The sequence below is a fragment of the Sinocyclocheilus anshuiensis genome, unplaced genomic scaffold, assembly GCF_001515605.1.
Source record: "Sinocyclocheilus anshuiensis isolate Anshui unplaced genomic scaffold, SAMN03320099.WGS_v1.1 scaffold220, whole genome shotgun sequence".
Taxonomy (NCBI): Eukaryota; Metazoa; Chordata; class Actinopteri; order Cypriniformes; family Cyprinidae; genus Sinocyclocheilus; species Sinocyclocheilus anshuiensis.
Genome location: NW_015554086.1, coordinates 152,508 through 165,995, shown reverse-complemented (window position 1 = coordinate 165,995; position 13,488 = coordinate 152,508). Strand labels below are relative to the sequence as shown.

At 37.7% G+C, this 13,488-nt stretch overlaps 1 protein-coding gene across 1 annotated transcript in view; it reads left to right on the top strand.

Annotated features, from left to right (window-relative positions):
- The window catches only part of hectd2 (HECT domain containing 2), a 22,298-nt gene extending 10,258 nt beyond the window's left edge, over positions 1 to 12,040 (top strand). Inside the window, exons 12-22 of the mRNA XM_016461287.1 lie at positions 290 to 386; positions 760 to 867; positions 1,159 to 1,291; positions 2,231 to 2,319; positions 4,568 to 4,726; positions 7,005 to 7,079; positions 7,242 to 7,329; positions 7,446 to 7,489; positions 11,425 to 11,540; positions 11,629 to 11,772; positions 11,856 to 12,040. Coding sequence (XP_016316773.1) covers positions 290 to 386; positions 760 to 867; positions 1,159 to 1,291; positions 2,231 to 2,319; positions 4,568 to 4,726; positions 7,005 to 7,079; positions 7,242 to 7,329; positions 7,446 to 7,489; positions 11,425 to 11,540; positions 11,629 to 11,772; positions 11,856 to 11,976 — 1,174 coding nt within the window. The 3' untranslated portion in view covers positions 11,977 to 12,040. The remainder of the gene's footprint in view (positions 1 to 289; positions 387 to 759; positions 868 to 1,158; positions 1,292 to 2,230; positions 2,320 to 4,567; positions 4,727 to 7,004; positions 7,080 to 7,241; positions 7,330 to 7,445; positions 7,490 to 11,424; positions 11,541 to 11,628; positions 11,773 to 11,855) is intronic.
- Positions 12,041 to 13,488: the final 1,448 nt, after the last annotated feature.

The window sequence follows — 13,488 nt, the reverse complement described above, 5'->3', positions numbered from 1 at the left end:
CATATATATATACATATATATATATATATACATATATATATACATATATATATATATATAAATATACATATACATATATTCATATATACTGCATATACAGTATATACTGCTTTACTGTATTTTTGATGAAAAAAAGGCAGCCTTTGGTCAGCATAAGACTACCATATGCTTAATAAAGGAAAGACTACTGGGATTAAAAGAACAGAATTTAAGATATATTGGTCTGTCACCATTGAACACTTTGAACTTGTACCTAAGACCAAGTAATTTCTGATCTATATCTTCTCAGGTTCACCTTCTGTCAGTTCCCCTTCATCCTGTCCACAGTGGTGAAGAAGGCCATAATCCAGAGAGACTCTGAGCAGCAGATGATCAGCATGGCCAGGGTGAGAGTTCACCTTCATAATGAGCTCTCACTATAGGCCTAACTAAAACTGTCTTAAGATGAAAAAGCTAGTCTCTGTTTGGGAAAATATGTGTTCTATTCCGAGAGTATTTTCTGATAACAATCCTAGCTTGGGTGGGGCGGCCATTCCTATGGCTCCCTCCCAAACATATGTGTCCAGACTGTAGGATAAACAGACACGTAGCTGGAGAATAATATCATCATGCACCGCAAGTAGACAGACGTCATCTGTCTAAGAAATATGTTACTCAGAAATAAGAAATATAGAGACATTGAATAAAACCTAGATGTGGCCATGTTCTGCAAACCTGTTTGTTGACTGACAAATGAATTCCTCTCTATGTCCAATGCAGCAAACCCTGGTGGACAAGGTTTCTCGCAGGCAGAGGGTGGATATGAGTCTGCTGTTTCTCAACATTAAAGTTAGGCGTCTGCACCTGGTCAGTGACTCACTGGATGAGGTAATACTGCTCGGTCCAAATCTGTAAACGTAGAATTGCGTCTGTTCCTGTAGATGTTACCAGGAGCTCCCTTGAACCATTGAACACTATTTAGCTCTAAAGGAGGACATACTTACAGTATGTATGGGATGCATTGCTCTATATAAAGTAGCACAAATCTATGTTTTGTTTTCCTAGGCTGAGAGGACTTTCAGCCAACAGCATGTACATTATGTTCTGGAAAGTTCTAAGTCTGGCTAAGACTTAATTTGGAAAAATGGCCCCTCCATAAATGTGTTCCTTTTTTAATAGCTTTCGAGAAAGCGAGCAGACCTGAAGAAAAAAATGAAAGTGACGTTTGTTGGGGAAGCAGGGTTGGACATGGGTGGACTCACAAAAGAGTGGTTTCTTCTCCTGATTCGACAGATTTTTCACACAGACTATGGTAAGACAGTCAGGACTAACAGTGCCAGTCTTTGACAATATACAGGTGGTAACCACTGGAAGAAAAAAAACCTGAATAAATCTGTTGTCTAAGCATATTTTTCTTGAGAGGCAAAATAGCAAACTATGTTAAGACTATTTAAATGTTTACTCTCAACATCTTAACAAAGATGTCTCCCCAGTAACAAAATTTAATAAGGTTTATTATAAAAAAAATAATAAAAAAAAAGTAGCTGAACATTAATATTCAAAACCATGATCAGCAATGCAGATATTGTGTGTACACACACACACACACACACACACACATATATATATATATACAGTATATGTGTGTGGTTGTATTTGTAGTAATAAATGATTTATTAATGTACATTTTCATACTCAAATCCCTTGATATTTAATGAGAGCAATCAAAAAAATGAGCATAATTCGTAACACTGTCTGACAAAAAAAAAAAAACACAGCTTAGAAAGTAATGTAAAGATTGTGCACCTTATGAGAGTAAAGAAACAGTAAAGAAACCAAAATAAACAGAAAGTAAAAGTGATATAGTTAGATTAACTCACAGTACATAATTAAATAAAAACTACCTGCACAGCAATCGTGCAGTTGCATAAACTAAAACTCTGTAGAAGGCTCCATTCTTATGTGGCTCAGAAACAGCAAAAAGTACAGTCAGGTCAAAACTCTGCAATGATAAGGGGGAAAAAATGAAGTAAAAAAAAAAAGATAACATTCAAATATTAAAATGTCTAGTTCAACAGTGTGCTCTAGTAAGAAAGTATCTTCAAAACTTCAAGTGTCAGACTTGAGTCGTCAGTCCTCATTTGCATCATTTATTTAGACAGTGGTGTAAATAAATAACACAATCAGTGGGTGCTGCTTTGTCTTAGTGAATAGTAATTGTGCTTTTCTGCATCTGTGTGTCATGTTGCAGGCATGTTCACGTATGTGAAGGAGTCCCAGTGTCATTGGTTCAGCAGCTGGAAATGTGACAACTACTCTGAGTTCCGATTGGTTGGAGCCGTATCCTTTCATTTCCCTGCAGTTTATACAGTATAGGTGGCCACGTGTGGGTGTGACAAACTTAAAATAGCACATAAATACAGAGTCAGCTCCCATTTGGCACATACATCTGACGTTCATTCTCATCCTTCTGTTTTCTGGTGGGAAATGTATTTTCTGCCACCAGTCTGTGCTGTGATGATGTGAAAATGGAGCATACACTATTTTTATGCCATGTGATTTGTAAATGGTTATAATGCAATATGACGCTAATGACAGATGCACAGATATAGTTATGGTTATGAAATGGTTTTGTAAGTGATGTGGTGCGTGAGCGGGCTCGTGTCAAGAGTCGAGAACTGCTCCATACGGTGCTCTCGGGAACGTGTGGGGAGAGACACAGTGGCAGCCAAAGCCTACCATGTCCTGCTGTTACCCCTCTAATTGCCCCCTCTGGCTTAGGCTTGTCAATGCATGTGGCTGCAAGTCCAGAGCTCGGCCTCAGAGCTCCCTCTCCTTCAGCACAGAATTGCTGTGTCACATCAGTGAAAAATTATGAAATAAAGATTCTTTTGTTTTGTCTCGTTAGGAGCAGCCAGGGCTTGGTTTGTGTTGTCTCATCGTTGCAGTCCTCATGGAAACTGTCCCGCCTGTCTGCTCTCTCCCCTCTCTCTCCTGAGCTGAGGACTTTTTTCCATCGCCCTCACTCCACATATGGAGAGCACATGGGGCTGAGTTGTCAGCTACAGCTGAAAGCACTTACGTGCAAGGCTCTTCACATTTTCCTCTAAATGTATTGTACACCTGTTGGGTGTTCTTCCATGCATCTTACTGTGCTGCTATACTGTAGGTGATGTTGCGATATTAGCAAATCTTAAATAACTTGTGTAAGTTGTGCAGCACTAGTGACCAAAGTGTTTCAACCACTCCCTTCATCTTCAGTTGGTATTAAATTTGGTTGCTCAAGCAGATTACAATTTCATTTGCTGCCACTAGTTGCACAGAAAATTAAGTTGAGATTAAAAGGAAGTAGTGACAAATCTTTTCTTCAGTATTATGACATACTTTTGAGTGAAAAAGAAAAAAAAATGTAGGCTGGGGGCTAGTTTTTCTATCCATCGGTTGTTGATTGGATGGAGGCAGCTCTGAATGTGAGCTTGCAGTCGATTGTAAGAATGGGGCAGGGTTTAAGCAGACAAAATAATTGGAGAAGTTCACCATGCATCAGAGGCATACAAGCCAGTAGACTTTAGTTTACGTTACAGCCATGAATCATTATTTGTTGCTTGGCATTGCTAGTCAAAAGTGGGTGGTTTTAGTAGATGGGCATTCTTATTAAAGAGAACACTAGTACATTAGCATATAGAGTCCTCAAAGCTAACATACATGCACTAAAAGGCACGAAATTTCAGATTTTATTTTAACGAGTTTGTAATGATTGAAATTTTCTACCTTGAAGGCGTAGCATAAGAATACAGGAGAATATGTGCATAAGGATTTTGTGTTTTCACATTGGTTGTCTGAAACCCAAAAATGCTTATATGTGTCCTTTACTGCCTATGATATCGCACACTCCTGTGCCTATACACTTTTGTTCAAAAGTTTGGGGTTGATGAGATGCTTACCAAGACAATATTTATTTGATCAAAAATACAGTAAAATAGTAATATTGTGAAATATCATTACATTTTAAAATAAATGTTTTCTGGTAAATAATATTTAAAAATGTAATTTACACCTGTGATGCCAAAGTGGAATTTTCAAAGCTGAAAAATTTCTTAATATCATCAGTGTTGAAAACTGTTGTGCTGCTTAATATTTTTGTGGATTTTTTTTCAGGATTCTTTGTTGAAAATAAGTTTAAAAAAAAGAGCATTTATGTGAAATAGAAATCTTTTGTAATATTATAAATGTCACTTTAAAAAAAAAAATCAAATGCATTCATACTGAATGAAACTATAAATTCTTAAAAAAAAAAAACTAACCCCAAACTTTTGAATGGCAGTGTAGTTTGGTAGTTAAAATAAGTAAACTAATTTGTAGATATGACTAAAAATCAATTCACCTTGCATGGTGATCATTAGACGTGACATTATGGAAAGCAGAGTATTACAGGTGCCTTCATATAAACCGCTGCTAGATCATTGGCCATCAAGCAGTGAGGAAGCTGCCTTTGGTTTCTGGCGCAGCCATTGTGTAACAGAAGGCTGGAGGTCTGTGTCAGGTCTGTGAATCCTTCCAGCTGTGCACACTTAACCCCATCTGTCAGCTCATGGGCTTGGCTGTGTATAACAGCATCACACTGGACATCCGCTTCCCCCCTTGCGTCTACAAGAAGCTGCTGACCCCGCCCATTGTGCCATGTGACCTCGACACCCCCGTCGGCATGGCGACCCTCACCCTGGATGACCTCCAACAGATTATGCCTGTATGTACACAAGCTGTGACACACCACATGGCATCATATTCAATCCTTCCAAATCTTGACGAACACACGTTTTTCAGTCACTGATGGGTGAACCTCCTGCTCTCACTGTGTAGAGTGGTGTTATTATTCCAATATAAAGTAATCCTGCCCCCCATATAGCATATATGTATGTGCTATTTAGGATGTGATGCTCATTATATGGTGACATTGAGCTCACTCAGCCATATATAAACAGTGTAGATGTCTGAGAGAATAACACTGAGTCAGAAATAGCCCTTGCATTATCTTTTGCACTTCCAGGGTGTCACACAGCCTTCACAGACTCAAACACTCCTGTTGTCTAGTCGCCTGGATGCAATTAATAAGCCTCAGATGGTGCATTGTCCTGAGGACAGCAGTAATAGCGTTGGCTATTGGCTCTGTTGGCTTTCAGCTCTGCTGATAAAGTCATGCCTGTCTTGTGAATCTCACAGCGGCCTTTGAAGTATCATGCTTTTCTTTCTTTTGAACTCCTTAACCCTTCAAATTCTAGTTTCTTGTGTTCTGTTTCAAATACAGCTAAATATCAAGTAAGAGTATCCCATTGCTGTTACTTATTGCTGCTTAATGAGAAATTATTATGAAAAAAAAAGAAGAATCAAATGATTGAATGGTTACAACTGATTTTACCATTCACAAGTTTATGGTCAGTACAATTTTTTTTTCAGCAATTGTATTTTATCTCACAGCGGCCTTTGAAGTATCATGCTTTTCTTTCTTTTGAACTCCTTAACCCTTCAAATTCTAGTTTCTTGTGTTCTGTTTCAAATACAGCTAAATATCAAGTAAGAGTATCCCATTGCTGTTACTTATTGCTGCTTAATGAGAAATTATTATGAAAAAAAAAGGAGAATCAAATGATTGAATGGTTACAACTCTGATTTTACCATTCATAAGTTTATGGTCAGTACAATTTTTTTTTCAGCAATTGTAATTTAATATGATTCAATTGAACAAAAAAGACATCTTAATGTTACAAATTTCAAATAAATGGTGTTCTTTTGATCTCTCTATTAATCAATGGATCCTAAAAAATGTATCAGTTTCTAGAAAATATTAAGCAACATAAATGTTTTCAACATTGATAATAAGAAGAAATGTTTCTTGATCAGCCAATCAACATGTTGGAATGAATTAATTACATTTTTAAATATGTCAAAATAGAAAATGTTTATTTAAAATTTTAATAATTGTTCGCAATGCTAATTTTGATTAAATAATGCATCATTGGTGAGAACAAGACTTATTTCAAAAAGCTTACCTAAAAAATCTACTCTAAACTTTTGAATGATAGTGTACAGTAGTTGACTTGTTTCGCTAACTTTAAACTAGGAGAAAACAAACATTTAAGTAATTGGAAATGTTTTACTCAAAACCGTCTAGTTAATGAGATACAGGTCTTGTTGCAACTATTTTCTGTGAGAACTTGTCCTGGTCTCTCCAATATCATGCGAGTCGTTTTTTGAAAATTGTGTATTATTAAACTTAGCAAGATCACTGGCAAAATTTTAAATACATTTAATTTCGAACACATGCGATAATAATGGCTGAATGGTTCCAGTGTACTTCAGTGTACAGTGTACTGTTTTCTTTTGGTGACAATGAGATGCCTGTTCAAATTCAGCCAGTACCTCTAGTATTAATGTGTCCAGCAGAGGGCGCCCAATATTAGCGTTTTCTTCTGCAGTAACGCTCTTTGTCGTAATATAGACTATTATGTATGCTGAAATTTAACGTACAAGAGGTTGATTGTATTTTGAAATACTAGCTAAGCTCCACTTTAATATTGAGTCCCCTTCACTCTCTTGTTACTGCAGAGTCAGGTTTAAATGAGCCAGATGTTCTGTTTTAACAGTCTCTGGCTTCCTCCAAACTTACATAACTGCCTGCGGGCGTTGTTTGCTTCCTTGTTTCAAACTTTTTTCCAAAGGTAATGTGGATGTGGAATCTCTAAAGCTACTTTCTTAAAATGAAAAACTAGGTTTCCGGAATTTTCATCAAACAGACACAGACATCTCATTTGCTACCATTTTATTAGCTGCACAAATTAAAAAAAAAAAAAAAAATGAAGTGCCGACTTTAACAGAATATATAATGCTCTCACAGTCACAGAAACCTCACATAATGCCACATACATGATAAAATCTTTATTTTTTTATACTCAGTGCATTTTAATTTTATTATGATTTGTATAGATAGTGTCCCTTCTCAAATGTGAGTTTTTCTGTGTGCATTTTAGGATCTTGCTCACGGACTTGGGGAACTCCTCAGCTATGAAGGAAACGTTGAAGAGGACTTCTATACCACGTTTCAGGTGAGTCCCCTCTAAACTCGACCTGCATCAGGATGTTTGCTCTCATAGACTTGTTTCCCGTTCCATAGTATCTAATAGATAAGTGTGTTTGCCTGATTGAACCAGGTGATAACGTCTGTAGATAATCAAAGCGGAGGTCATTTCTGTACTTGTTTCCTCTAGGTTTTTCAAGAAGAACTTGGAGTGGTCAAGTCATATAATCTGAAACCAGGAGGGGACAAGATCCCTGTAACCAACCTAAACAGAAAAGGTGAGAGAGTCTTCACTCTCTAGCTGCGTGCATGACTGGATTTTCCGTTTTCAACATGAATTATCTCATTGTGTTATTCCTGCTACTGAATGATTGATCTGTTTGTCCCTGCACAGAATACGTCCAGCTCTACATTGATTTCCTGCTGAATAAATACTTGGTAATTAAAAGGAATTCTGAGGGGAATACTCTGGAAGCAAGTAAGTAGAAGCCAAGAAACAGCTTGACATTTAACTGCAGCTAGTAATTTTTAACCGCTAGTGCTGTTGTGAAGCACAGCAAGCCCTGGAATATTCTACAAGTGGCTCTCAGACAGAGAGAGTTTCAGGGGCAGGAGAGAGGGCAGGGTCTGTGGGCCGTTTTGTGTGTGTGTGTGTGAAGGCTACATCTGTGTACGGGCTGTCCCTTCCCCCTCTGTTGGAAGGGTGCCCTGTAACTGGGCCTGCTTTGTTTGTTCAATCTCCATACCGTATCCAGGCTCTTCAGCTACTGGCTGGGAGAGACCTCAGACTCAAGGTTGTATAGAATGAATACATAGAAACCCCCAGAAAATTGCAAGTCTCTTGCCCTGCTTAGCATGTCGATTGAAATCTGAACAAAGTCTCAGTTTCTTACAGACCTTGCAAAGCTCATGAGTATGTCACTTAACATGGTCTCCTCCATGTTTAAACACAGCCAATGCTGACTCAATGAACTAACTGGTTTTAACTAAATTTTTTTTAATGTTTTCTTTTCCTTTAAACACTACACACAAGTTTTTCCATTAGTCATATTTGTCTGACTATGAAAAAGTATGTTGTTAAAAATAGTAATGTTTGTTATTACTAACAAAGTAATTACTCTCTAAGCTCTCAGACCCTCCATAGACAGCAATACAACTGCAATCTTCCCAGGTCCAGAAACATAGCAAGGACATCAGTAAAATAGTCCATGTGACATCAGGGGTTCAACTGTAATTTTATGAATTTCTGTATTTTATTCTTGATTATTGTTCTTTCAGACAATATGTAAATGGATTTATACTGTAATTTTATGAAGCTACGAGAATACTTTTTTTTTGTGTGCAAAGAAAACAAAAATAATGACTTTATTCAACAATCTTCTCCTCCTTATCCCGTCTGCAGTGGTGCGCCGCCATTGTGGAAAGAGTATCACGACACATGTGTAATAGGAATAATAATACAATATAATAAAATATAACTGTATAATAAACTCTAAGAGAATAATTATCATTAATAATAATGACAACAACAGTGTGATATTAGTTTTGGCTTAAATTATTCTTGATTATTGTTCTTTCAGACAATATGTAAATGTAGGTGTCATGTCATGATTATGAAGGTGTCATGTCAGTCTTATGCACACCCCTTCAAGTAAAGTGTAACCCTATAATGTACATTATGGTGGAAAAAATTGATTACTGTAATGTGTTTTTTTTTTTAATCTGCAGAACTTGAAGTGTTTTTGTTGTTGCTTGTTATGCATGTTGGTACTTGGTTGACATTCATGCAGCTTGCTAGTTAAGAGTTCTTAATTAAAATTCTTGTGTCTTAACACATGTTGAGGGAGTGTTTTAAACTGTGTGCTGGAATAGTCTGTGTAAGAAACCACATTTTTTTTCTTATTGCAAAATTTTCATTTGTAAGAACAATAGTGACTTGCAGCAAGCTTAAAATATGCAGGAGAGAGTGTTCAGGATGATGTTTTGTAGTTGCTGGTTATTTTTCTCTATGCACCAGGGAAAAACATAAATTACACGTTTGTTTATCTTAGCGATGATTCAGCCTCGATTTAGACTTCCCAGTATGGTGCTACTTCAGACTGCTCTCTTAATCAAGAAATGCACACAGAAAAAAGAAAAGCAGAGGGAGAGTAATTTCATCTGACCATTTTAAGGAATGTTCAGCCAGTGAGTCATTGGTTTCTCTCTGGGTTCACTGAACTGCACAATCACCAGTTGCTCTGCTCAGTTTTTTTTTCTCTCTCTCTCTCTTGCATGCTGTAGGATCAGCTATACATGTGTCCGGTTGATTATTTAAACAGTGTGACAGCGGTGAAGTAGCGTCACAAAGAGAATAGATAAACATGGTTTCAGACCTCCTCTGGCCTGATTCCACTGGCCATGATCAACTTTAGACCCTCCCCGTCTTTAGCGATTACGCAACAATTGACTATGTCCCTGGCTGCTTATGTAAGAGGCTCTGTAACGGTAATATCTGACTCGTTGGTCTTGGTGTGATGTGAGGCAGGAGGGGTGAGGTGGAGGGTTAAGGGAGGGGAAGGAGGTGACAGATTGGTTTTGACCATTGCGCATTGCTACCTATTCTGTGGCTTAAAGATCTATCTTTATCTTTCAGCCTTTCACAATGTCTGACTGTTTCTCAACACACTGCACAGCACAGCATGGTCTGTGAAAGTGCAGGGTGTGCCAACAGTTGTATTTTGATAAGATAGATATTTTACAAGGTTTCATACCAACAGACAGTAATTTTATTTTACTTTTAGTTTACTTTATCCTTGTCATCTTTTTCTTTTTTTGGCTGGGGGTAGAGGGGTTGGGGGTGTGAAATATGTGAAAAGCACAAATGCAAAACATTATGTTTAATATGCTGCTCTGACTGTGCATTCTAAATAAAATGTTTAAATGTTTTTTTTTCCAAACTATTTTACCAGGAATCTTCTGCTTTCATTTTTTCATTTGGTGTTCGATTCACATACGACTCAGACTAACAATTTTGGTTATTTTGTCATGTCTTGCTATTTTTTATTTATTTATTTATTTGCTATTTGTTAACATTAGTTAATAGATTATGTATCATAAACTAACAATGAACAATAATTTTTAAAGCATTTATTAACCTAGGTTAACAATAATACTGTTCACTATAATTCAGGCTTATATTACTGTTAATAATTCAGGCTTGTTCATAATGCACTACTATTCAAACTTATTCAAGAGATTAATACTTTAATTCGGCAAAGACATTAAATTGATCAAAAGAGACAGTAAAAGCATTTGTAATGTTACTGTTACGGGGCTGACAAGACGTGAGACGTGCGGATCCATGTGCAAGCTTTAATTCAAGCAGAGAGGTCAGAAACACAGGCAGGGTCGAACAAGGGCAAACAGGTATAATGAGGGCAAGACAGAAGAGTAATCCAAAACGGGCGTGGTCGATAAGCGGCTAACAATATCCAGAGGGCTTGACACGAGGGGTTATCCAATAACAATGCAAAGGTCCAGGCAGGGGCAAACAGTATCCGAACAGGGCAAGACGAGAGAGGTAATCCGAAGTACACAGGCAATAATCAGAAGACGAGGAAACAGACAAGGCAAGACTAGGCTAAGGCTAACGAAAGGAAACAGGCTCCGTAGAGTAGCTATCGCTAAGAGAGTGATAAACGCATACAATACTCGGCAGTGAATGGTTGTTTGAGACTGATTCTTATAGTGGGTGTAATGGGTAGCAGCTGTGTGTGATAAGTTTCAGGTGAGCTTGTGATTAGCGCAATGGAGCATGGGAAATGTAGTCCAGGGTGATGTGTAATAGTCTGTGTGGTGTGAGAGTCAATATAATGGGAGGGCGACCTCTGGTGGCAAGTGGATGGAAGTTCATGGACAGGATTCGTGACATAGCCCCCCACCAAGGAGCGGCTTCCAGTCGCTCCTATCTCTATATAATCCAGGAGGGCGGTGGAGCGGAGGCGGAGCAGGGGGAGGGACGGAGGGCCAGGTCCATGTGGACTAAAACCACAATTTTTTGAACAATGGTGATTTATAATGACTGTTTAAAATATATTAGCATATGTATAAATAGACATTAACCAAGACTAATAAATGCTGTAAAATTAATATTCATTATTAGCTCATGTTAGCTACTGCCAGTGTTAAACAATGTCCTTGTATGGAACTTGTATATAAAGTGTTACCCAAACATTGTTTGTTGCAAAGAATACATGCAGGTGAGGGGGCATAATTAAATGCATTTTTTAACATGCTATTTAAATGATTTTTTTTTTCCCTGCAAATATGCATCAACATAATCACAACAATGGTAGTACTATAAGGACTCATTAAATCTGTCATTTATGTAGCTTCTAAGGCCAGAGGAGGTTGAGATCCTGGTTTGTGGAAGTTCTAATCTGGACATGGGCTCTCTGCAGCGAGTGGTGCAGTATGAGGGCTACAGCAAGACTGACCCCACCATCCGGTACATGTCCTGTTTACAATTTTTTATAGTTATGCTCTTACATGCATATCTATCAGTGGAAATGTTACTGTTCACTCTGGTGTTGCAGTGCCTTTTGGGACGTGGTGCTGGCATTTCCTTTAGAGCTACAGAAGAAACTGCTCCACTTTACCACAGGAAGTGACCGTGTTCCTGTGGGTGGAATGGCCGACCTCAACTTCAAGATCTCCAAGATTGATGTCTCCACTGACTGGTAATCATCACATTGGCAGATTGCAGTGAAATGACTGCATGCAAGTTCATTCTCTACAGTTTATTTATTCATTTTCTTTGCAGGCTCCCAGTGTCGCATACATGCTTCAACCAGATCTGTCTACCTCCATACAAGAGCAAGAAAGAACTACGGCAAAAGTTAACTATTGCCATTTCAAATGCAGAGGGCTTTGGATTGGAGTAAATTACAGTTGTAGATCATTTAATCTGTGTTCACTGAAAGAATATGGGCTGTGATAGTTTTTTTTGTGTTTTTTTTAAACAACCAACAGGATTGTGCATCAGATTTGAATTGAGAATGCTTTTTAAATTCTAGTGCAATTACTTAATTTGAATTGTGGTAACAAACAAGATGCAGAATTGCTATTCGAAATTGTATGTAAGGAAGTGGAATTAAAATCAATTAAATATTCAACAAAATTATATATACACTGCTGTTCAAATATTTAGGAAATAAATTATAACTTTTATTCGGCAAGGGATGTGTTGATCAAAAGTGATATTAAATACATTTATAGTAATACAGTAAAGACAGAATCCTGAAAGAAATGTATCATGGTTTCTACATCAATATTAAGCAGCACATCTGTTTTCAACATTAATAATAATTGGGCACTTGGATCATGTGATGCTGAAGGCTGGAGTAATGACGGCTTTAAAATAAATGAAAATAGAAAACAGTTATTTTATATTGTAATAATATTTCACAATATTGATGTTTTTTTAAATCAAATAAATGCAGCCTTGGTGAGCAGAAGAGATGTCTTTCAAAAACATAAAAAAATTGTAGATAGATGATATATAGACATAAAATTTTAGTTAACTTGTTGACAAGGGTGAAAGAGCACTTTATTTCCCAGAATGCATTGCCTGTCTTAAATTTCTGCAGTAAATTCCACTTCTTGTCATGCCAATTCAAATTCCAATTCAGCTCCCTGTGATTGCGCTCAATTCAATTCACACTCACACTCACACTCATGAAGGAATTAGTAGAGAGACAATTCTACAATTCTGAGTTTTGCGCAATCCTGACAGCCACATCAGGTAAGCAGGAGGATAACGCACAGCAGTGATAATGTAAGCTCTAGATGTTTAAGCAGTAGTATGATGTATTGTGGATTGTGTGTACAGACTAGTATTAATTGTTGTGAACCAGGGTTCTATGAGGAACCCATTTAAGCTGTTCGTCTTTAGTCATTGTGTGATTTGCACACATCATTGCTGACTGTTTGAGTGAAGGACCAAACATTTTGTGTGGTATTAGAATATGTGGATTTATGGACAATATAGTGTAAATCTGTTCAAGAAGCTCTATTTTACTGCAATGTGAAATTAAAATGAAAATGTTAAGGATTTTTTTCTTCAACATGGGCCTGGTAATGTCCCATGCTCCTGTTAAAAGTAAGTCAATAAGGGGCTTGGTCTCAGCTAAAATAGCCTGGCAAACAGTCGGTCAAACTTGCCCAGCATTCTTAAAGAGACAGCGCTCTGTCTCCAGGGTTACAGGAGCCCACAGTTAATAAAAGCTCCTGTGTGAAATGTTCCTTACGCCACCTCTAGAGGTTCTGCAGCAGATTCATGCACAGGAAAGGCCTCAGGGACAGACTCATAGACAGGAAAGAGGCCACTGGGGCAGATTCATGGACAGAAGAGTCCTCTGGAGCGGACTCGTGGACAGGAGAGGCCTCAGGAGCAG